The 25805-nt window shown below is 40.0% G+C and overlaps 1 protein-coding gene across 9 annotated transcripts in view; it reads right to left on the minus strand.

Moving 5' to 3' along the window:
- The window catches only part of RYR2 (ryanodine receptor 2), a 740314-nt gene that overhangs the window by 204009 nt on the left and 510500 nt on the right, over nt 1–25805 (minus strand). For all 9 annotated transcript variants that reach the window (XM_032883093.1, XM_032883091.1, XM_032883088.1 and 6 more), the window contains 8 exons: nt 25523–25637; nt 23334–23494; nt 21354–21513; nt 20666–20752; nt 16138–16364; nt 12511–13315; nt 10253–10453; nt 2647–2752 (listed from right to left, as the gene is read on the minus strand). In XM_032883093.1, the coding sequence (XP_032738984.1) occupies nt 2647–2752; nt 10253–10453; nt 12511–13315; nt 16138–16364; nt 20666–20752; nt 21354–21513; nt 23334–23494; nt 25523–25637 (1862 nt within the window). The remainder of the gene's footprint in view (nt 1–2646; nt 2753–10252; nt 10454–12510; nt 13316–16137; nt 16365–20665; nt 20753–21353; nt 21514–23333; nt 23495–25522; nt 25638–25805) is intronic.

The following is a 25805-nucleotide window of genomic DNA, read 5'->3' on the forward strand; positions in this document are numbered from 1 at the left end:
ACCAGAGGACCTAAACATATAAAGCAAAAACAAACAAATAAAAAAACTAGAAGGGGAAATAAGGAGTAATACAATAATAATTGGGGTCTTTAGTATCCCACTCTTAACAATGAATAGTTCATACAGGAGAGAATTAATAAGGAAAGAGTGGATTTTAACAACACTGTAGACCAAATGGACCTAACATACACAAACATTCTATCAAGCAACAGCAGAATATTCTTCTCAAGTGCACATGGAACATTTTCCAGGATAGAATATGTGTTAGGCCATAAAACAAGTCTTAGTAAATTCAAGAGGATTGAAATTATACCAGTAATCTTCTCTGACCACAATGGCATAAAACTAGAAATCAATGAAAAGGGGAAAACTGGAAAATTCATGAACATGGAGAAATTAAATAGCACTCTATTTAACAAACTATGAAGCCAAGAGAAAATTTAAGGGGAAATAAAAGAATTTATTAAGACAAACAAAACTGGAAATACAACATATCAGAATTAATGGGTACAGCTAAAGCACTTCTAAGAGGGAAGTTCATAGCAATAAATGCCTACATGAAAAACCAAGAAAGATCTCAAATAAACGACCTAACTCTGTACCTTAAGGAACTAGAAAAAGCGGAACCAACAGAGTCTGAAGGTAGCAGAAGAAAGATTAGAGCAGAAATTACTTAAATAGAAATCAAAAAACAACAGAAAAGATTAACCACACTAAGTTAGTTCCCTAAAAAAAAAAAAAAATTGCCAAACCTTTAGCTAGTCTAGCCATAGGTAATAAAGACAGGACTCAAATCAACAACATTATAAATGAAAAAGATATCACAGAAATTCAAAGGACAGTAAAAGGTTACTATGAACATTATAAGCAAACAAACTGGACCACCTAGAAAAATGGAAAAGTTCTTAGAAACATACAATTTGCCAAGGAAGAAATGGAAAATCTGAATAGGCCAATTAATTGTAAGGAGAGTGCATCAGTAATCAAAATCTCGCAAAGAAGCAAAGTTTTACTGGTGAATTTAACTAAACATTGAAATAAGAATTACATCAATTCTTCTCAAACTTTTCCAAAAATATCCAAGAGGAGGAAACATGCCCCAAATCATTTTATTAGGACAGCATTATCCTGTTACCAAAAATGCAAAAGGACACTACTAGAAAAGAAAATCACAGGTCACTAACCCCAAGGAACACAGATTTCTCAATAAATACCAACAAACTGAATTTGATAGTCTTCAATAGGGGCATCTGGGTGGCTCAGTGGGTTAAAGCCTCTGTCTTCAGCTTGGGTGGTGATCCCAGGGTCCTGGGATCGAGCCTGAGTTGGGCTCTCTGCTTGGCAGGGAGCATGCTTCCCTTTCTCTCTCTCTCTCTGCCTACTTGTGATCTCTGTCTGTCAAATAAATAAATAAAATCTTAAAAAAAAAAGATAGTCTTCAATAAACAGTGTGGGATAATGGGATATTTACATTTAAAAGAATGAGACTGGACCCATATCTTAACCACTCATTAAAAATTAATTAGAAATAGATGGAAAGACTTAGATGTATGACCTGATATAATGAAACTCCTAGAAAAAAATGTAAAAACAAAGCTCCTTGATATGGATTTTGGAAATGATTTTTTGGATATGACACCTAAACCACAAGGAACAATAGCAAAAATAAACAAATGGGACTACATCAAACTAAACAGCTTCCATAAAAACCAAAGAAACCACTAACAAAGTGAAAAGACAACCTACAGAATGAGAAAAAAATGTATGTAGACTAATATCTGATAAGGAGTTAATATTCAAAATATATAAAAGACTCCTATAATTCAATAGCAAAAAACAAAGCAGTATAGAGGATCCTCAAAAATTTTTTTAAAAACCGAATTACCATATGATCCAGTAACTCACTTCTGGGAATATATCCAAAGGAAATTAAAACACTAACTTGAAAAAGGTATCTGCATTGCCATGTTCATAGCAGCATTATTTATGATAGCCAAGATATGGAAATAACCTCTGTCCATCGATAAATGAATGGATAAAGATGTTGTGGATATAGAATATTATTTAGCCAAAAAAACAAGGAAATCTTACCATCTGTGACAACAGAGCAGAACTTGAAGGAACTATGCTAAGAGAAATAAGGCAAAGTAAGGAGAAAAACTGTGTGATTGCACTCATGTGTGGAAAACTAAAAACAAACAAAAGACTCAGAGAAAAACTGACCATACTTGTTACCAGAGGTGGGATAGTAGGGAGAAGGGAATTGAAGGAAAGTGGTAAAAGTTACAAACTTTAAATAAGTTCTAGGGATGCAACATACAGCATAATGGCTGTAGCTAACACTGCTGTATGATATACAGGAAAGTTCTTTGAAGAGAATAAGTCCCAAGGGTGTTCACCACAAGGGGAAAAAAAATGCCTTTATTTCTTCTTTTCTTTTTCTTCCATCTACATGAGAAGATGGATCTTAGTGAAACCTATTATGGTAGTCATTTCACAATATAAATAAATCAAACAATCACAATGTACATCCTAAACTTACACGGTGGTCTATAAGTATATGTCAGTTAATTCTCAATGAATACATAAGTAAATAAATAAATATATAACACATCTAATAAGAGTTGTAAGTCAAGAAGACTTTACCACAATGTGTCATCAAATCTTCATGAAAATCTAAGAGCTGGTCACGGATTTCTTCAGGACATGGACATTCACTTTTGTCATCCTTAAAATTGAGAAGCATATTGATCTGAAAGTTTGGAAAAACAAGAAAGAGGTGAGCAAAAGAACAGTGAATTTAGGAATGACACAGAAAAAAAAATCATAAAAACCAAAGATGTCCAAATCTTTGAGTATTCACAAATTGCTGCCCAACAGATGAAAAATCATTATCACTCAATACAATGAATACCAAAAAAATAAATAATACTATTCAAAGCCTAGCTTGCTGCAAAATCATCCCATAATTCGCTTCCTTTTTCTCAATTCCAGAGTATGTTAGACCCTTGTGTACTTAGGGCTCTTAAATCAACTAAAATCTAAATATTATTTAAAAAATATTTTTTTATGCTTCTCCTAGATTTCCATTTTTGTCTTGCTAATTTCTAAACTTCCTGGAGTACTTTAAAGAATACTTTTTGAGAAGGATATAGAGTAAAGATGAAGAAAAATCCAAGCAGAAAATAAAATGGATAGCTATGCTTTTACTAACATTAATGGTTCAATTAAACTTCAACAAACTCCATTTGTTTTAGCTTTAGACACAAAAATACTACATTTATGAATGAAGAAAAGAATGTTGCTGTTTCATAATTTCCCCTGAGTAAACAACTGTAAGTTTGCTTTTTAGAGTTTTTTTACGTGAATTTTTAAACTTTTATTTTAAGATAATACACATATGCTCTGATAAGACATAGTCAAAGAGATACCATTTATCCTTTACCCAGTTTCCCCTGGGAATGGGTAACATCTTTACAAAACAGCCAGTACAATATCACAACCACAACACTGACACTGATAATCAAAATAGAAGACAATTTCATCACCTGAACAATCATTCCTCCTACCCCTTTATAATCACATCCACTACCCTCGCACATGCTCATTAATCTATTGTCCATTTCTGTACTATTGTCATTTCAAAAATGTTACATAAATGGAATCATACAGTAAATGCACACATACATTCCCACCTGATCCTTTTGATGTCTGCAGGGTCTGTAGTGATACCTCATTTCATTCCTGATATTGGTAATTTTGGTCTTCTTTCTTTTTGTTAGCCTTTTCAGTAGTTTGTAGATTTGGTATTTCTAAATAGCCAGTTTTTAGATTCATTATTTCTTTCAATTGTCCTGTTTTCAATTTCATTGATTTCTGCTTTTATCTATATTAGTCCTTCCTTCTACTTGCTTTGGGTTTATTTTACTCTTCTTTTTCTAAATGTCTCTGACAGAAGCTTAGATTATTGATTTATTTTTCTCTCTTTAAGTATTTAGTGTCATAAATTATCCTCTCAGCACTGCTTTGGCTGTTCCCACAAATTTTCATATGTAAAATTTAACATAACATTAAATTATATTTAACATTAAATATAATTTAATATAAATATTTAATATATTTTCATTTTCTTTCAGTTCAATATATTTTTAAATTTCCCCTGAGACTTCTGCCAAGAGTTATTTAAGATTGTGTTCTTTAGGGGCGCCTGGGTGGCTCAGTGGGTTAAGCCTCTGCCTTCGGCTCGGGTCATGATCTCGGGGTCCTGGGATCGAGCCCCACGTTGGGCTCTCTGCTCAGCGGAGAGCCTGCTTCCCCCTCTCTCTCTCTGCCTGCCTCTCCACCTACTTGTGATCTCTGTCAAATAAATAAAAAATATTTAAAAAAAAAAAGATTGTGTTCTTTAGTTCTCTATTAATGAGAGACTGCCTGTTACCTTTCTTTTATTGATTTCTAAGTTAAACTCCATTGTGGTCAGCAAAAAGATTCTGTATGAAAAAAATCCAGTGCTTTTAAATGTGTTTAGGTTGTTTTATGGCCCAGGATAGAGTCCATCATTGAGAATGTTTCAAGGGAACTTGAAAAAAATATATATTCTTGGGTGGAGTGTTCTACAAATATCCAAAGATTCTGTTTGGTAGTGCGAGGGTTGTGTTTTCCTATATTCTTGCTGACCTCTTTCTAGCTTTTCTATCAATTATTGACAAAGGGGTGCTGAAGTCTCCCCTATAATTGTGTATTTATCTATTTCTTCTTTCAGTCCTATCTGTGTGGACCTCACGTATTTTTCAGCTCTATTATTTAATACATGTACATTTGTCTTCTTAGCGAGTTGCTCTTTTATCATTGTATAATGTCCCTGTCTGTCTCTGATAATTTCTTTGTTCTGATATACACCTACTTTTTCATAATATATCTTTTTTCACATATTTTTTAAAAGATTTTATTTATTTGACAGACAGAGATCACAAGTAGGCAGAAAGACAAGCGGGGGATGGGGGAGAAGGCTCCCTGCTGAGCAGAGAGCCAGATGCGGGGCTCGATCTCAGAACCCCAGGATCATGAACCGAGCTGAAGACAGAGGATTTAACCCACTGAGCCACCCAGATACCCCTTTTTTCACAGATTTGAAGGAATACATACACCCAGATGTTTACAGCAGCATTATCAACATTAGCCAACTATGGACAGAGCCCAAATGTCCACTGACTGATGAACGGATAAAGAAGATGCGTTATATACACACACACACACACACACACACACACACACACACACACACAATGGAATGTCACTCAGCCATCAAAGAGAATAAAATATTGCCCTTTGCAATGACACGGATGGAGCTAGGATATATTATGCTAAGTGAAATAAGTCGGTACCATATGATCTCATTTATATGTGGAATTTAAGAAAGACAAATGAAAATATGTGTAACCATCCCTCAAAACAATGTACTGCTTAAAATATAACCCATGAGAAATTGCACTAGCCTGGCAAGCATGCTTAAAGGTTGCCTTAAGAAAAACATGCATTAGCAACAGGTCTCTGGGGCAAAGGATGATTTACGGCTTGGAAGCCAAGCAGCCAGGAACGCCTGGCCCGCTCAGGGTGGAATGCCACCTGCTTCATTTTTTTCATTATCTCCCCTGCCTCAGAGACAGCCTGCCGTTAATCAAGATAATCCCTTTAAATGCGCTTGCTCCCCTATAAATTCTATACTGCATGACCAAACATATCTTTCTCTCCTTGCTTATCTATAAGATTTATAATCAATGTATAAGTGACATTCCTTCTTGTTTATCTACAAGGCATCTGGTTAATGCAGAGCCCTCTTCTACTCCCTTGTTGATTGTTATCTTGTATCTAATAAATACGGGACTGAGCAGTTGTTCGGGGCAACAGTCTTCTCTACTGTCCACCCCTGCTCCCTGTCTCTCGCACCTGACTTGTTTGTGCCTCATTCTGCTCTCGTGCACCATGGGGAAGCGACACATATGGGACGGGAGAAAAGAAAAAAGGAGAGAGCGAAACAAGCCATAAGAGATTCTTAATGACAAAGAACAAACTTAGGGTTGGTGGAGGGAGGTAGGTGGGGGATAGACTAGAGGGCACTTGTGATGAGTGCTGGGTATTATATGTAAGTGATGAATCACTGAATTCTACTCCAGAAACCAATTTTTCACTGTACATTAACTACCTAAAATTTAAATTAATCTATATCTGTGTAACTTTTTTCATCCTTTCACTTTCAACCTATCTACATCATTCTATTTGATATGAGTTTCTCCTAGAAACCTAAGACCATATGGTCAGGCCAAGTTTCAAAAGCCACTCGGCCAATCTCTGCCTTTTAATTAGTATATTTAGATTATCTATATTCATGACTTTATTGATGTGCTATAACTTAAATCTGTAATTTTATGTGTTTTTTGTTTGTTCTGCTTTATTTTTCCCAACTTGCTATGGGTTCCTTAAACTATTTTTAGGATCTCATGTTGAGTTAACCCTGGCATTTTTTAATTAATTTATTTATTTATTTTTAGTATATCTCTATCTATAGCTTTTTAAGTGGTTGCTCTGGATATTACATTATACATACATAATTCATTACAGACTACGGGCATCAATATATTATTGGTTTGAGTGAAGCACAGAAAATTTACCTCCCTTTAGACCCCTTATCCTCCTTTATTTAAAATACAAAATGTCTTGTAGTACCTGGGAGGCTCAGTCAGTTAAGCATACAACTCTTGGTTTCAGCTTGGGTCATGATGTCACCATCATGGGATCCAGTCCCACATCAGGCTCTAGGCTCAGCATGGAGTCAACTCGTCCCCCGCCCTTTGCCCTTGCCCCTATGCTTGCTCTAGCTCATCCACACGTGGTCTCTTTCCAAAATAAACAGATGAATAAAATCTTCTTTAAAAATTAAAAAATAAACTACATATGTCTTAAGTGTTTCCTATAAATACATCTAGAACACATTAGACAGCTTTATCATTTTTGCTTCAACCAACAAATATAACTTAGAAAACTCAAAATGAAAAGGAAAATGCATTGTAGTTATCCATGCTTTAACATCTTCCATAGTTCTTTCTCCATTCCAGATTTTCACAATTTTCTTCTACTGTCATTTTTCTCTCTATTTCAAGGACTTTGTTTACAGTTCTTTCAGGGTCCATCGCTGTAGTCCAATTCTCAGTGTTTTCCTTCATTGGAGACTGTCTTGATCTCCCCTGCATTCCTGAAGGATGTTTTTACTGCCTATAGAATTCTGGGTTTTCAGTCTTTTTCCAGTTGAAAAATGGTGTGCCTCTTCTGTCTCTGTCTGGCCTCCATCGGCCAGTCTGAATCGCAGTCACTCACATTTTCCTTCTCTGCGTGTCATTTCTTTCTCACTGCTTTCAAGATTTTCTTCTGTGTTCTTAGTTTTCAGAGGTTTGACGATGATAGTCTTGGTTTAGATTTCTTTGGGTACCTAGTTTATTCAGCTTCTTGAATCTCTTTCCTTGTATCTTTTCCAAACTTGAAAAGTTTCAACCATTATTTATTTATTTATTTATTTCCAGTTCCCCCTCTTTCTCCCATCTCTGGGACTCTAATGTCACAAATGTTGAATCTTCTGTTATATTTGCAAGTTCCTGAGGCTTTTATTTTTTCTTCTGTTTTTCAGACTGGGTAATTCTTTTTTTAATTTTTAAAGAGTATTTATTTAAAGTTATTTATTTTATTTTTAAAAGTTATTTAAATCTGCTTATTTTTTAAATAATAAGATTTATTATTTAAAGATTATTTTATTTATTTAAGAGAGAGAGCGTGTGCACATGCACAGGAGCAGGGACGAGGGAGAGGGAAAGAATCTCTAGCAGATTCCCAGCTGATCACAGAGCCTGATGTGGTGCTCGATCTCATGACCCTGAAATCATGACCTGAACTGAAATCAAAAGTCTGACACTTAACTGACTGAGCCACCCAGATGTCCCTGGACTGGGTAATTTTTTTTTTAAATTAGCATATCATGTATTATTTGCCCAGGGGTACAGGTCTGTGAATCATCAGGCTTACACATTTCACAGCACTCACCATAGCACATACCCTCCCCAGTGTCCATAACCCAACCACCCTCTCCCTCCCCCCAACCCCCGCCCCAGAAACCCTCAGTTTGTTTCGTGAGATTAAGAGTCTCTAATGGTTTGTCTCCCTCACGATCCCATCTTGTTTCACTTTTTCCTTCCCTTGCCCCCACAACCCCCCACCCTGTCTCTCAGACTCCTCATACCAGAGAGATCATATGGTAATTCAGACTGGGTAATTCTTGCTGTTCTTTCTTCAGTTCAGTGATTCTTTTCTCTTTCTCCTTCCTTCTACTACTAAGTCCATCCACTTAAGGTTTCTTTATTCTGGTTATTTTTCAGTTCTAAAATTTCCATTTGGTTCTTATTTCTATATTTCTTTGTGATGAGTTCCCCCCCCGCCCCATTTTGAAGCAGTTTTATGACGGCTGCTTTAAAAGCCTTGTCAGACAAATTGAACATCTTTTTCACCTCAGAGTTGGTACCTCTTGAATATCATTTCTTTAAGTTTTTCCTGGTTCTTGGTGTGATGAGTGATTTTTTTAAATTGAAACCTTGACATTTTGGTCTTATGAGACTTCTGGATCTTATTTAAATGTCTGGTTTCTTTTGACACTACCTAGCAGAAGAGTTTGAGCTGCCTTGTTACTTGCTACTGCCTGGTAGGAATGGAAGCCCATTTCCTCACTCAGCTTCCATGAACAATGAGAGAGGAAGACCTTGTTCTCACTGGGCAAGGCTGGGAAATCCAATTCCCCACTAGACCTATACTCATACAACCCTGACTGGAAAGGGCAAAAGTGCCATGTACTGACGCTCTGGAATAAGCAGGCCACATTACCAGTCATCAGGGATGAAGTCCCAGATCCCTACAGTTTTGCCTGGAGCACCTCATTGTAGCCTGGTGAGGGTGGAGATCTGGGCTCCCCACTCAGTGTCTGCTGGTTGGGGTGGCAGTAAGGCACAGTTCCATCTAGTGTTCGACTGGAGTACTACGGTTAGTCCCTACAAGTTTTTGGTTTTGCTAGAAAGATAGTTTTCATGGGCTTCTGGCTAGACATAGAAGCCCTTGGTTGGGCTTTTCTTGTTGATGCCCATTGGCATTTCTGCACTGTGGGCTCCTTTAGCCCCATCTCTGAGATAGAGGAGGCAGAAAGAAAACCCAGGGGACTCACCACCATGTTGTTCCTCAGGTCCCAATTCCATAGCCAGTCTCCTTGCTTCTACCTTTTAGAATCTTCCTATCTAATCTTTTATGTAATTTCCAGGATTGCAGTTGTACTTAGAAGGAAGAATCGAGAAGGCCCATGTACTTCATTTTTCCAGAAGCAGGAGCCTCCTGATAGCAGTTTACCAAATGGAGTTAATTTGGGAGGGCTTGGACTTGTTTTCTGCTCAATGCATGCTCTTCATGGCAATGAACAAAATTCCATGACCCCTCCCTCAAAGAAACTACATTCTGGTGAGAAGACAACTTCTGCTATTAGTCCCTAAACATTTTCACTTAGAGGTATCTTGAGAGGGAAATGCTAAGGGCAAGAGACTGAAGATGAGATCTGGTGGTTATACCTTCTCACCACCATCTTGGAAATCTCCCACATGAGGCATCCCATTTTGAAGTAGACTCCAGACTAGCTCATTGTGTGGATCAGGTACGTGCCCTTGGTTCTACTGTACTTCAGGGAGAGAGGCGGGTTTGGAGTGAGCATCCAGAAGAACCATTAACAGGTGATCCATCTTTGGGCAAGCCTTGGGGCATTGACATTTGGTCTTTCAGGAGGGACCAAAGAGAAGGTATCTGACATCAATTCTTAGAAGGGAGGGGCTCCTTTTCACTGGGGTGGTGCCTTGTCAGCCAATGAAGATCTTGGACAAGACTGATGTGCCAGATTCTGAAGTTCTGCAAAGAGAACTTCAGAATCTGGCACATCAGTCTTGTCCAAGAGTCTAGAATACACATGATAGCTTTCAGTAAGTCTCTTGTTTGTTTAAACTAACTGGGTTATTTTTTTTGGTGAAACTAAGAATTACTGACTAAATCAATGTGGCTTAAAGAGAATAGGAAGGGAAAAAAAAAACCACACTTGTAACTTATGATATATAACTTTGCAATTACTATATCCTGGATGACGTAAAACCCAAAGTAAAAAGGAAGGATTTCCATTGCACTCTCATACCTGCTCTTGAGGGGGCGATCTAAATTCCTTCGTTTTCCGGGCAGTGAGGGCAGCTGACATGTTTAAGGCTTGCATCACTTCGTTGTAGCGGAAACGCTGGTTGTCTTGGAGCTTTGCTACGAAGTCATCGGAAAAGGCCACAATGGCTTCTATCCGGTGCCGGACTTGGCAGTCACAGAGGTACTGCAGCAGCAGGCACATCTAAAAAGACAATGACGAAGATGAGATTTAATTTCTGGATCTTTACGTGATGAATGCGTATCAGATCAAAATCTGTGGCAGACATGCTTAGTGGCCAACTCTTCTCTACGAACAGAATTCTGATTTTGTGCAGGCTGTGGTTGGTCCCAGGGGATAAGACATAATTTTTCTAGCCAAAAGGGTAAATATACATTCTTCTGGTGGACACTTACCATCCTGGCCACCTCTCAGCCACAGGTACTATGGCGAATAAGATATATAAGGAGAAGTTAGCCAGGGGGTCCTATGGGAAAGATTTCTCATCAAAAATAAAAGACTAGAACACCTCTTTTTTTCCCCCCAAAAATGGGTACAACTGGGTAATGAGTGACACGATCACTTCACTTTAGGATGAAAACCACACACTGAGGAGCACAGGAAAATATTAACGGCCAGGTTCCTGAGGACATTATTTAGAACTGTGTACCTCCAGACTTCTCATGTAAATTAATTAAGTGGTTCTATCGCTTACTCACGAAATGGTTAGTTGGGTATTCTTCTACCTGAATCCAAAAGGATTTTTAACCAACAGTGTATGTTGGTAGAAACATGCCTACGAGCAAATGTTCTGCCCGTGCTTAGGAAAACATTTAAATCATATAATACCAACAACCAATATTATATAATACCATATAAGGAAGGTGGTAGTTAAAGAAAACTTCATAACCACAACAGGCACATTCCTGTCAATGCCAGCTCTGAGGTAGCCCTATCATCTACCCTCCTTCTCCATGCCCTTCACCCCACCCTAGTGTAAGCATCATTCCATTGTGTCTGGACCAACATGACAGCTTCTTGACTAAGTGGACTTTAGATGACCCTCCCTTTCTCTCCTTATCAATTTTCATCAGAGATTTTTTTAGAATAGAAACTTCCTGTTAAAATTCTTCAGTGATTTAAAAAAAATTCCTCAGCGATTTTATCTGAACTTAGGATAAAATTTAAAGTCTATCATATGGCTGGTTTTATCAAATGCCTAGATTCTACATGAACTGCCCTCTGCCTACTTGACCTATTCTCCTTAGCTCATTAAGCTAACTGGTCTTTTTCGGTCTCAGAATCTTTGTTGCGCTACATGCTCTGGGTGAAAATCTCCTAGAACAATCCTCCTGCTCCTTCTTCATGTCTACTGGACTCCGGCTCATCCACCTGGCCTCAGCTTAAAAGCCACCATCTCAGACAGGATTCCCCCATCTTTCTTGCAGTAATCCAGTGGACATTTCCTTTTTTTCTAGTCATCCATTCTTTTCCTTCAGATCATTTAATGCAATTAGCAATAAACTATTTTAGCATGGAGAGATAAACAAGTGCTTATTTCCCTTAGGGACTGTGAACATCTGGAAGGTAGAGTCCACATCTGCTTCCTCCATCCAGAACCAAGTGTCTGGCTCAGAGGAAGAGCTCAATCAATGTCAACTAAGGAAGGAAGAGCAAGGGTGCTTGTCAATGATGCAAACCATCAAATGGACTCTGGTGAACTAAAGAGATGTTAAGAAACGATCCTTAGACATCATCTTGATGAGCACAAGAAATAGGCGATGTCTTTAATTTCTTAGAAACATACATGCAGGAAGCAAACCCTTGCTGTGTGAGAATGGGCACACCTACTGGCAAACAAGTATTCGAGGGTTGGCGTGAGTGGAGGCGAAGTTAGAAAGGGGGTGAGGTGCCTTCAATTTTCAGGCATTCCAGCAGTGAATGAAGAGGGAGGAGAAAAAGGGCTGGCAGGTGGACACCTAGACCTACACACACAGAGGCAAATTACTAAAGGTATCTCTGATGAATTACTGTCAGTTGACTCCCTTAGAAAAATCACAAATTCCATTCTAAATGCAACAAAATTATATGGACACATCCCTAAGCACAACAGGAAGTTGGTTAATTTTATGAAAAACTATCATTATATAGGAACACCAAAGCACACACACAAGCCCCGAGAGAAAAGGAGACAAAGGTAAATATCAATACCTTCACAGTTAGTGACTCTGAAATTGACTGAAATCATTTTTTCTGATTACCTGCAATTTAACTGGCTCAGGCAGTTTCATTTGGAGCAGGCCTTCCTTGGGCCTCTTACCCCCTTTGGCTTCATCTTCGCCAGCTCTGTCTGGCTTGGAGTCTTCTAGGCTGGGCTCTTTGTCCAGCGTGTCCGTCTCCTCTTCTGGAGTGGTGGCTTCCTTGAACACACTGGGCTCTATCAACCGCAAGATGTGTTTCAAGTCTTCATTGTGGAAGATCCCCATGATGAGCAGAGTATAGAAAAGCTTGATGAGAGGTACAAAGAGGAACTCAGTTGTCCCCCCAACGGGGTCCCGGGCATGAAGGCTGCCCTCCTTAACAGCTTCTGTCAACATCTGAATGGTTTTGGCCTTGAGGATGTCCAGCGGGAACTCTGGACTGTACTGGTAACATTCATTATTAATGCTTACAAAACTGGGGGAGGAAAACTGTATCCGTGGCCTGAGGGAGGTGCTGAGGCCAATTCCCGGAAGGCCATGTTTTTTGTTCTCGTCAGGGAAAAGGGTGATGCTCTTGGTCTCCTCCGTCATGGGCACGATGAACTCACTGTTCATCATGAGCCTGGCCGTGGCGTAGGAGCTCAGGTGGATGTCAATGAGCAGGTCGTAGTAGCCGGCGCGCAGCAAGCCGGGCATGTACTTGTTCTCGATGGCGTAGAGCAGCTGAGGCTCATCGACGTGGCTGCACAAGGCGTGCGCCACCCGGTGGTTCCCGAGAGCGCAGACGGCGGAGTAAAGCCGGAGAGTGTGATAGTGGAATTTCAGCAGCTCCTCCTGCTCTGTCAGCTCCAGTATGTCAACGGACCTGTGGAAGGGGGTGCGTGGTAGCGAGGTGAAGCGTGGGACACTTTTTTCAAAATTCTGAATCGCAGGAGAAATCTGCGTACATCGTAAATTTCAAAAAAAGTTATGGAAACACTTTTTTTTAAAATACCTTTCTATGACAGGTTTCATGATAGCGTAGTGGTTTGTTTTTGGTTTTGTTTTTCCTTAATCAGTACTATGTTACAAGTTTTCCCATGCGTACAATTTTACGTTGGAAATTTCCAACTAGCGGCACTTGGAGCTTTTCCATCTTCCATCACCCCAAGGTTTGGGGCACCGCTTTTTGATGCGGTCTCCACCTGGATGTGGGGACTCCCTTTCTTTCAAAGTGCAAGCACTCCTTGGAAAATCTGGAATGTCCCTCTCCAACTTAGCTAAACTGGCTCAAGAAATGAGGAAACTCTGCCTTGGGCTACGTTGACCTTGTCTCTGATTCATGATTAGCTACTACCCTGACAGTTAGAAGGACTGGAGGGCTAATTCCTCCGATGTGAGTTACCATCTCATACATCCCACACAGCCCCTACATGTCCACCAACACAGCCCTGGTTTCCACCAGATTTGTGCAGCTCGGGAAAACAAACACTGTCTGTGACATTACACTTGGGAAAGTTTCTACTGGGAATCTGGTTACACTAGGCTCTTAATTCAGGTCATCTTGCTTTTTATCATGCCCTTCTAACACATAAAACCTTAAAAGTGTGGCCAGAATATGCCTACAGTAAAGCCATTCCTTTCAAAATAGAGTCAATTTTTTAAAGCACATAATTCTTTTAGATGTGCAAAATTTTCTATACTATTTATTAGTATATTATTAAGATGGCTTATAGGTGACACTGTAGAATTAAAAGGAGAAACCTGATACATTCACAATAAGGGGAGTGACTCATTCATCTAGGAAAACATCCCTGGTGAGACTCTAATATTAACTCATCAGAACATGGGTTATATGACTTGTGTATTAATATTTATCATGCACTTAGCCCAGTACACAGTAGGTGCTGGGTAATTCTTTGTGATTATTTGTTGTTAAGCTCTGTCACTGTCCTTAGGACTCTATCATTCTGCCCATGCCCAACTGTATCTACGCTGCCTGGCTCAAAGTTATTCCACTGAAAGCCTGATGGCGCAGAATTGTTTGAGACTGCACCTCCGAAATCTCAGAACCAGAAACTTTATGCATTGGAAACCCAAAGCAAATGATTCCCCACCCTGTGTACCACCTGGGCCTCTAGGAAACCACACAACCATGGGGCTCAGCTGCTAGCAGCCAATTCTTGGGAAGGTATAACTGAGTAGGCAGGGAAGGTATAACTGAGTAGGGAGACCTCACAGTATAGTGGACAATGATTCCCAGGTCTTAGCTAAGCCTCCCAGTCTCTCAAGAAGACTGTTAGTCTGGCCAATGGTCAAATACATATAAACCCGTTCATTGTAGCAACACAGAACATCCTCATTCTAGGTTCCTACTGAGGAATACAACTTTCTCTACTGTCTAATCACTCTCAAAGTGTCAGTATCTAGAAACATCTAAGGACTCTATAATTTTACACCATTGCCGCCACCTTCCCATATACCCGCCATTATTCACTTTATGGCACCCTGTCCCTTCCTTTAAAGAACCTCTCCTCCCTACCAGACCATGAAATCTTTTAAGGTAAGAGTCATGTCTGTTTTGTACACCATTTACTATCCAGTGCCAGGGACACAGTGGGAACTAAGACATATTCGTGGAATGAATGAATTAGGGAAGTCTGAAGGATGTAGAGTCTACATCTTCCAACTCTACACTTAGGTGAAGGCAAACCAAAGCACAGATGTCAATCAGTTTAATCTGTCTTCCCCCACCAACTGCTCATAGCAATATTCATACATTAATGAGCTATGGCTTTAACTGCAGGAGAAGAAAAGAGATAACTCATTATTTTATCTGTTATAAGGACAATACTAAATATAAAATAAAACACTCGCTTAGGGGTGCCTGGGTGGCTCAGTGGGTTAAGCCTCTACCTTCAGCTCAGGTCATGATCTCAGGGTCCTGGGATCGAGCCCTGCATCGGGCTCTCGGCTCAGCGGGGAGTCTGCTTCCCCCTCTCTCTCTGCCTGCCTCTCTGCCTACTTGTGATCTCTCTGTCAAATAAATAAAAATCTTAAAAAAAAAATAAATAAAAAATTAAAAAAACAAACAAACCACTCCCTCAGCCCACGATACAGATTATGCTGTCCTTTCTAAACATTCTCCCTCTTCCTTCTTCCCTGTATGTGGAGTAATCTTCTCCGCCCTCTTTACTTTGGGCTTGACTATTACTGTCTTGGATCAATAAAACAGGAGTGAACAAGAAAAAGAAGTTCTCAGAGACCTCAAGTGTCCTTGAACCCTCCTGTACACCCACGCTTAGCCACGGAAACCCTGTGTCTCAGGCTGGAGCTGCTCCATCAGCTTGGGCCTTGGGATAAGAAGGCCCGTGGACCACACATCCCCCATCCCAGCCCAGAGCAGACCTCGTGCAACCACCGTGTCTTAAGGTCAGTTGCAGCTACACTTGTCGGAATGCTTACCTGCTCTGGGCGCAGAGAAAAAAAGAGGAAAGGAGCAATATCCCAGAGCTCCTCCAAGGACAGTACAATAGTTTTGTTTCAGTAACGAACTGGTTAAGAAAGAGATTTCAGCATGGAATATGTGAAATAATATCTCCATTGCCCCAAGAAACTGGATATTTTTAAGCTTCCTTTTGGTCCCCCAGCAACACCCCCCAATTTCGAAGGGTCCCAATCGGACGGTAAAGGGCATGTGGGGCTGACCTGTTCTCCTCCGGGATATGAAGAGACATGAACTGCAGAGGATCCAAACACTGCACCAGCCAGCCTTGGCGCTCACTGATTCGAGAAACATCTACCTTCAAGAACTGGTTGGGCATCCTGCTCCACAGGACGTGGGACAGAAACTGCACGTGGAGACGCGGTGGACACTGTGGCACGGGGTTTTTGTGCTCGCTCTTGAATAAGCCCGCTGACAGAGGCATCACATTCTAGGGAACGGGGTTGCAGAGGGGGAGCAGAAAAAGAATTAATTTGTAACAGTCTATGGGGTTAACAATAATGACCACGGTCCTGTGCAGGAAAGAGGTAGTGGAAGTAAGATTCTCTCCGTGTCCAGCAAAGTCAATACAAGAAATAAGAGAACTTGGATTGAATCGCTCCTGCAAGGACAAGAGGAGAGAATATTATGAAAGAATGTATCTCCAGCTGGTCTGGGGGGATGGCTGGGTGGCTCAGCCAAGTCTTCCGCTCAGGTCATGATCTCAGGGTCCTAGGATCAAGTCCCACATTAGGCTCCCTGCTCAGTGGGGAGCCTGCATCTTTCTCTGCCTGCTGCTCCCCCTGCTCGTGCTCTCTCTCTGTCTCTCTTTCTCTAATAAATAAAATCTTTAAAAAAACAAAAAACAAAACTGGTTTGGGGATATTGCTTTCATTATATTCTCTGGCTCACTGCGAACACAATGGCAACCAAGTATAACCACAGAACCTTCATATTTCTCTGCTGAGCAGGGCCCTCAGTGAAATCCCACATTCCTTCAGGCTGCTTTTGGCGCCCAACTCTGTAATGAGTTGCAACCACTTGGCTCTCTCTCCTTGCCTGTCCCCTGTCACCTACCTATTCCTTCAACCACTCATCCACCCCCTGTCGGGTTTATCAGGCTTTAGTATCCGGTGGTACTCCAGAGACATCTCAACAGATAAATTGGACCATCACACAAGGAAACAGAATTCATCAGACATTAATACAATTTATTTGTCGTTCACCTTCCTCTACCTTCAGTATGTATCATCTTCAGCCTTCCTAATTCCTTCTGTCTGGTCTCAGGGAAAGAGGTCTCAACTGGGCCACAACTTATTGCCATACTTATGACCTTGATACTACCCCCACCTATCTCTTAAGGGCCATATAAAAACAATGATGTAGTGAAAAGAAGGGCCACCTGTACCCCAATGTTTATAGCAGCAATGGCCACGGTCGCCAAACTGTGGAAAGAACCAAGATGCCCTTCAACGGACGAATGGATAAGGAAGATGTGGTCCATATACACTATGGAGTATGATGCCTCCATCAGAAAGGATGAATACCCAACTTTTGTAGCAACATGGACAGGACTGGAAGAGATTATGCTGAGTGAAATAAGTCAAGCAGAAGAGAGTCAATTATCATATGGTTTCACTTATTTGTGGAGCATAACAAATAGCATGGAGGACAAGGGGAGTTAAAAAGGAGAAGGTTGTTGGGGGAAATTGGAAGGGGAAGTGAACCATGAGAGACTATGGACTCTGAAAAACAATCTGAGGGGTTTGAAGCAGCGGGGGTGGGAGGTTGGGGGAACCAGGTGGTGGGTATTAGAGAGGGCACGGATTGCATGGAGCACTGGGTGTGGTGCAAAAACAAGGAATACTGTTATGCTGAAAGTTTAAAAAGTAATAAATAAATAAATATGCAAATATATAATATGAATATGTAAATACGTAAGTTTGGTAACATATTTCCTGAGAAATAAAAATTAATGAAGAATAAAAAAAAAATGACCTCACCTTTCCCATTACCTTCAGTGTCTCCCTCTCCAGTAAAGCCTTGTCTACTGCATACTTTTAGACAGTCTCATCCTCAGGCTACTTTCCTATTCTCCTCTTTTAATGGGGTAGTGGGGGAAAGACCCAGAATGGCTTTAGGCACCAAATGATCAGAACACACAGAATCTCCCCTCTCATCCAGCTTCCATTTTTTAAATTGAAGATAAAAAATAAAGTCAAAAGAAAAAAAAATAAAGTCAGAAAGCAGACTCAACAGTAGACTCAGGATGAAGGAAGCAGAAGGCAGGGCAGGAATAATAAACAGGTAGTCAGAAAAGGGGTCGCTGAGAAGGTGATCAAGAAAGATCCAAAGAAGAAGAAGCAGGTGGACATGCAGGGGAGGAAATTTCCATGCAGAAGGGATGGTCAATGCAAAGGACCCAAGGAGGAAGTCTGCCTGGCAAGTCTGAGGAAGACTGGAGGCCAGGGTGGCTGGAGTGGAACGAAAGGGGTGAGAGCAGCAGGAGAGGAAGTCAGGGAGGTAACAAGACAGCAGACTGTTTAGACTTGAGAACCATCATGAGACCTTGGATTTTTGTGCTCAGGGAAAGAGGGTTTGTGAGCAGTGGAATGACACAATCTGATTTCTCTTTGAGTACAGTGACAGTCACTCAGATTGTTGAGTGATGAACAGAGGGGCAAGGCGGAATTCAGGAGTCCCCATCAAGAGGCCACTGGAGGAACCTGATGGGGAATGATGGTGATGGAGATCGATGTGGTCATCAGAAGGGGCGACAGTGACAGGTTGCAGGCCGGGGATTCACTGGTGGATGGAACTGGGATGCGAAATGTCAAGGAGAGAAGTCAAGGATGACCCCAAGGTTGTGGGCCTAAGCAAGTGACTCTGCTATTCACTGACATGAAGAAGACTATAGATCGGACAGGTTAGGAGGAGGAGGCACGATGGTCCGCATTTCCTTTTTGGACATAATTGGACATATTTAATCTGAGATGTCTGTAAAACACCCAGATGGAAATGTCAAACAGACCAACATTGAGTCAGAGTTCCAGGAAAGGACCACTTTTCTGGTTAAATTTTATATATATATATATATATATATATACAGAGAGAAAAATATATAAAATTTATATATTCATGTATACATAAATAGGTATAAATACATATATACACATATATACAATATACATTGTGTGTGTGTATATATATGTGTATGTGTGTGAAAAAATATACATGTATATATGTATATACATATCCATATTTGCTGTCTTTCTCTCATTTTCAATCCTGAATTTGCTATAATAGAGCTTGATCCATCATTTTGCTGAAATTCTTCTGGCAAGGTCAGAGAAGCCTTCCTAATGAGTAAGAGTCATGGATTCCTTTATTCCATATTATATTTGCCTTCCTGTGGCTGCTAAGAATCTCATTTCACAGAGGCAGAAACTGAGCTCACACAGCTGAAGGAACATGTCCAAGGTCACCGAGCCAGCCCCAGAAAACCATCTACTGCATCCATCCTGATGTGTGCCTGGCATCTCAAATCTACAATTGCAACATTCAATTCAGTTCCTTTTCCTGCATTTCAACAAGCTCTTCTGCTTGATGTATTAACATCCCTTAGTTATCCAAACTGAAAAAAATTGAAAAATTATTTTAATCCCGGATTCTTCATTCTCCTTGAGTACCTGAATCCCATTCAGCAACAAATCCTATTGGTCCAATTGTCCCATTTTATCCATTTCTCCTCTACAGCATCTTCCCATTTATCATTCTCTCTCCATTACAACTTCCACGACTCTCATCTCCTTGTCGTGTGCAGACAGTATCAAATAGGCAGCACCTCCTTATTCCGGCCATTTCTCACTCTCGAGACAGCAGACCCCTCTCCACATTGCCACTGCCATGTGACTGTCAATGTATTTTTCCAAAACACGTTTAATTATACTCAGGCCCCTGCTTCACATTTCCAATGGATCAACATTGTCTACATAACAGGTACCAAATTCTTAGCACGGCATTCAAGGCCTTTACAGCTTGCTGGGACTTGGTCTCCCTTCTATCCACAATGATCTCCAGCCACATCCTGGAAGGCACCCTTGGTGAGAGTCCCAATGAATTCTTTAACCTCCAGCTCTCTGACTCACATAAGTTTGCTTTCTTGGGCTCTCTGTCCAGAATGGCCTCTCCCATTAAATGTATTCTGAGAGCTCTTATCCCACAGTTAAGAATCGACCTGCATGTCCTCTCTGCTTTTAGCTTTACTTGATCCACCCCCTCCAACCTCCAACTTCTCTGCTCTTCCCTGTATGCCCACAGTTCTCTATACTTGCCCTGTTCTAGCACTTACCATTAAGTAGGAGTTGCAGATCTTTAAGCCCACTTACTAGTTCACTTCTGAATTCAATGATTATCGAATGGTATTTTATTGGGCATGTTTATTCCATAGAAGCCTAGTTTTATTGAATCTAATACTTTTGATGACCACAGAGAAACCCTTTTTTGTTCTTAACCATTTCAATGAATTAATATATACTTTAAATGGTCGCTAAAACCCTTTCTAATTAATTTCATTGCCCCAGTGACCTGAAGGAGATTACAAAACTTTCAAACATGGCTTACCTTTCTTTTAAGGATCATTTACGTAACTAATATGAGTACTAAAAAAAAAAAGTGAATTCATTTAAGAAATAACTGCTATTTCCTAATAGAAAGACCCCAAATATAATATCAGCAATGAGTCTTTCTTACCTTTATTCTTCCCAACTCAAACTGGAAAACATTGGGACTTGTTGCTTGTGCAAACACTGCAGGAAATAATTTTGTACTTGGCTCCACCTTAAATAAACAAATGAATTTGGTAAGATTAGTCAATGAAGGAATGCTAAGAAAAAATATTTTCTTTATAATGACTAAGGAACACTTTACAGAAGGGGACTGGACATCTGCATTCTCTCAAAATCTTTCAATAATGATTTTGGACTATTTAATGGTGTTATCATATGAACATTTTTGGAGGAATATACTGTTTCCTCTGAAAGGCACTGTTATTATTCAAACAGAGGTAGAAGGGTAGAATTAAACTCATTTCTATTTTCATTTGCTTCTAATTTCTTTTTTTTTTAAGATTTAATTTATTTACTTGAGAGACAGAAAGAGAGGGATCCCATGCAAGGGGGAGGGGCAGAGGGAGAGGCAGAAAGAAAGAAACCTAGGCAGACTCCCTGCTGAGCTCAGAGCCTGAGCCAGGGCTCAACCCCACAAACCTGAGCTCATGACCTAAGCTGAAATCAAGAGTTGAGATTAACCAACTGAGCCATCCAGGGACCCCACTGTTTCCTTCTAATTTCTAATGTACTTTTTGATCTAAAATGTGTTTTCTTCTCATGGGGAGAAAGGCTTTCTTTCTGGAAGCACGCCACCATCTCTGCCCACAGACCTGGTAGTATGTGCCCAGCTCCTTGCCGTTGGCAGTGAACGTGAGCAGCCCACTGGCGGCGTCCACGACGCACCCAATCTCCAGGCCATTGTTGTTGCGTCCTTGCCCGGGGCTCATGCTCTCACCCGCACACACCATATAGCAGTTACTGCGTTTGATGCTGAATTTCAAAAAAAAAAAGCACATTTTCATCTTCGTACAACCACAGACATAACAGAAAGCATGTATATCTTGCAAACTAAACCTAAATTATGCTGCGCAAGCAACAAGCTCATGCTGTAATGGGAGAGGTGCACAATGGGCCCGATTCTGTGATTCTGAGCAAAATCCCATTGACTTCGTGGACATTCTGAATCAGGTCTTATATGTCTCTGAATTTCACACCTAATGGAGACAGGTCAACAAGTTGGAACCAAGTAAAAACTGACCTGCACCTTCCCTCCAAAAACTCAAACCAAACTGAACCTTTTTCTGAGGTTCAAAAAAGTTTAACTATTTAATAATCATTCAAATTTGTAATTTTCATGCTCAAAGTGTTCTTTTTCCTTTTTTTTTTTTTTTTAAACCACTTGTTTGGGGATGAGAAGCATTCATTTCCAAACACTATCAAAGTCCTTAGGCAAACTCTACGTGAGCCATCAATGATTCAGTATATTTAAAATTTGACTAAAATGATGCCCCTTTGTGGACAATTCCCGATGATCTGTTATGAGAGAAAAAATTAGCTAGAATATGCATAAAATCAGCAATATTAACAATAAACCCTTGTTTCACCTTCACCGAAACCTTTATGAGAGATGGTAATAGACCTAAGTGATTTCAGCTTTGCCTCCTTCCTTTTCTCTGCCACAGCAGAGTGGTGTGCTCATGAAACTAGCAAAAAAAGTCAAAGGCAGGCAAGTAGGAGGAAAAGAAAAAGAAGGCTGAGATAAAGTCAGTTTTGGAATAATCAAGTTGGCTCTGTTTCTTTGCACTACTTACTTAAGATCCGACAACCCTTCCCTACCCTCTATTTCTTAAGCTAAAATCATCTCTAAGGTATCCCATTCCTCTGTTGGGTTATTTCCTTATACTGTTGCCATCTCTGAAAATCCAATGTGTCCTGCAAGAATATTCCCGGAGACAGGTGGTTTGGGACCCCCATACTGATGTAAAGCACTCTTGACTGGAGATTTTGGCTCGGCCCACTGTCTCAAGGGCTCCAGTGTAACGACCTGAAGGCAGGAGAGTGAGCTTCCAGTCACCACAAACGATGGTATAGAAGAGAAGCAAGGTATGGAGGCCTTTTTCTATGAGACCTGTCACAGCAGATCAGAGAGGATGCATGGGCACAAAAGGTAGAAGCAAATGGTCAGATCTTCTCTTGTCTCATTCCGCAAGGAAGATAGCCTTCTTCACTTTTTTGAAGGTTTGGTTTGAGTTTGGTTTTGTCTTACAAATGAAAAAGGATGGCACAGAAAGTGTAAGTGACTTACCCAAAGCCACACAGCGAGTCAATGGCAAAGCTGAGGAAAGAACCCACTAGTCCTCAGTCTGAGTTCAAATGCGTCCACCTGGTCTCAACTACTAGCCCATATTCTCTTCACGTTTATCTCCCCACCACAACAACAGTTCCCCAGACACATTGCAGACCACAGAGGTCTCACATTCACCCGTCCTAATCGCTAAAACAAAGGCTAAGTACAGGTAACCCAAACTGCTAGTCACATCCAGTGTCACCTGAAGGAATATATGAGTATTACCCGAAAAGGATGCACTGCTCTTACTTTATAATGTTTTTCACTTTTAATATATTCAGATTCCTTACTGGTTTGTAGGAGTAACAAAAAGGACACTGACATTAATGGTTTGAGGATATTGCTTCTATAAATACAGTATTATTCTGGACATGAAATCCAAGGGGGAAAAAACAAACACCTAGGTTGATCAACATTTCCATCAGATATCATTCATGTAAAAAGAAAATTGAGAAAAACCGACCTCTCATGCACTTTTCCCTTCTCGTCTCCTAGAGTAACGGTTACTGTACGAACTCTGTCCAAGTCAAAGCCTGTATCATATTGATGAAAATCTGATGTAATCCAGCCTACCCAGACGTTAGCAGGTTCTTGGCCAGGAAAGATTCTCACTGAGTAATAGTACTGTCAAGACAGTAAAAACAAGTGTTGGCAAAGTAAGAAGAAACAAAACCTTGATATGCAGTGTCTTTAAACTGCCCTAAGGCTGTTATTTCTTTGTTTAAAATCATTTGGCCTAATTCAAATGTTATAGGTACAAAGAACTAACATTGTGAGATAGGTCTTAAATTAGAGCAAAGGGAAATTAAATCAGAAATAATGGGAAAAAGAGAAAAGATTTTGTCAGAGCAAACATTCCAAGTGATTTCAGGCTATTTATACTCATAAGTATAAAAGTTCTATACTTTCATAAACTATAAAAGTAAGTTTTATAAAGTAAGTTTATGTATATTCATAGCATACGTACAAATGTATGTGTACATGTACAGTACACTTATGTAGAAAAATAATCCATTTAGGCATGTAAGCTTCATATTCTTTAAGCTTACCACACACCAATCAGTGCTGGAGTCTTTATACCTGTTACCCACTATTTGAATATGCTTCACCTTTTCTATCGATAACATAGTATTTGATACCTTAAAATCACTTTGAAATAGCTGAGAATATGTGAAAATCTAGCCCAAACATGGGGGCTTTCTATGAGGGCTAGAAGTCTATATTCTTTTTCCCACTTGGATTTTTTAGGAAAAGATGTTTTGAAAACTGTAAATAGCATCTGGCAAAACGTGACCTCTGACAAAGTATATGAAATCACCTTCCTTTTAGATATATCTCTAAGATGAAGGAAATCATATGCACTTGGAAAAATTAAGTGGAAATTAAAATTTTTTCAAGAAATAGGATAGCAACCCATGGAATGGAAGATATTCGCAATGACACTACAGACAAACGGCTGATATCCAAGATCTATACAGAACTCCTCAAACTCAACACACACAAAACAGATAATCACATTAAAAAATGGGCAGAAGACATGAACAGGCACTTCTCCAAAGAAGACATACAAAGGGCTAACAGACACATGAAAAAAGGTTCATCATCACTAGCCATCAGGGAAATTCAAATCAAAACCACATTGAGATACCACTTTACACCAGTTAGAATGGCCAAAATCAACAAGATAGTAAACAACAAGTGTTGGAGAGGATGTGGAGAAAGGGGAACCCTCTTACACTGTTGGTGGGAATGCAAGTTGGTGCAGCCACTTTGGAAAACAGTGTGGAGATTCCTTAAGAAATTAAAAATAGAGCTACCCTATGACCCTGCAATTGCACTACTGGGTATTTACCCCAAAGATACAGATGTAGTGAAAAGAAGGGCCATCTGTACCCTAATGATCATAGCAGCAGTGGCCACAGTCACCAAACTGTGGAAAGAACCAAGATGTCCTTCAACTGACGAATGGATAAAGAAGATATGGTCCATATATACTATGGAGTATTATGCCTCCATCAGAAAGGATGAATACTCAACTTTTACATCAACATGGACGGGACTGGAAGAGATTATGCTGTGTGAAGTAAGTCAAGCAGAGACAGTCAATTATCTTATGGTTTCACTTACTTGTGGAGCATAAGGAATAATACAGAGGACACTGGGAGATGGAGAGGAGAAGTAAGTTGGGGGAAACCGGAGGGGGAGACAAACCATGAAAGACTATGGACTCTGAGAAACAAACTGAGTGTTTTGGAGGGGAGGGGCATGGGGGGTTGGTGGTGGGTAATAAGGAGGGCATTTATTTCATAGAGCACTAGGTGTGGTACACAAACAATGAATTTTGGAACACTGAAAAAAAATAAAATAAAATTTTTTTAAAAAGTAAAAAAAAAAAAAAGAAAAAGAAAAAGAAACAGGACAACAAATCAGGATTAAGCACACCAGCAGGATGTTCTATTTAAAATAGGTCTCTTAGTAGGTAACATATATCAGAATACACCTATACTTTTCAAATTTTCAATCCCCAAAATATAAGCAAATAATAATTTTAAAATAAGCTGGCTAGACAGGATGAATGAAAATGAACTCTTCAAAATGCAACACATAATAAGGGACAAAGAGGAGTACGTGACAACAGCTGTAACCTCATACCGTGGATGTTTGCATCAAGTAATCGTAATCATCTCGATCATCTGCAAGGACATCTTCCGTGAGTCTTGCAGAATGGCTCGTGCTGTAATCTGGCTTTGTTCTTCTAAGCAAAAATCTGAAATACAGTATAGGATTAAGAATAAGCAACATTCAAATGTTCTGCCTCATTGGAACATAAGCATATAATCATTTTAGTAGAGTGGTTCAAAACCAGGGTGATTTTGCTCCCAGGGAACATCTGGTACTATCTGGAGACATTTTTGGTCGACACAGCTGGGGGTGT

The sequence above is a fragment of the Lontra canadensis genome, unplaced genomic scaffold (assembly GCF_010015895.1).
Source record: "Lontra canadensis isolate GAN:19392208 unplaced genomic scaffold, GSC_riverotter_1.0 scaffold85, whole genome shotgun sequence".
In the NCBI taxonomy this organism is placed as follows: domain Eukaryota; kingdom Metazoa; phylum Chordata; class Mammalia; order Carnivora; family Mustelidae; genus Lontra; species Lontra canadensis.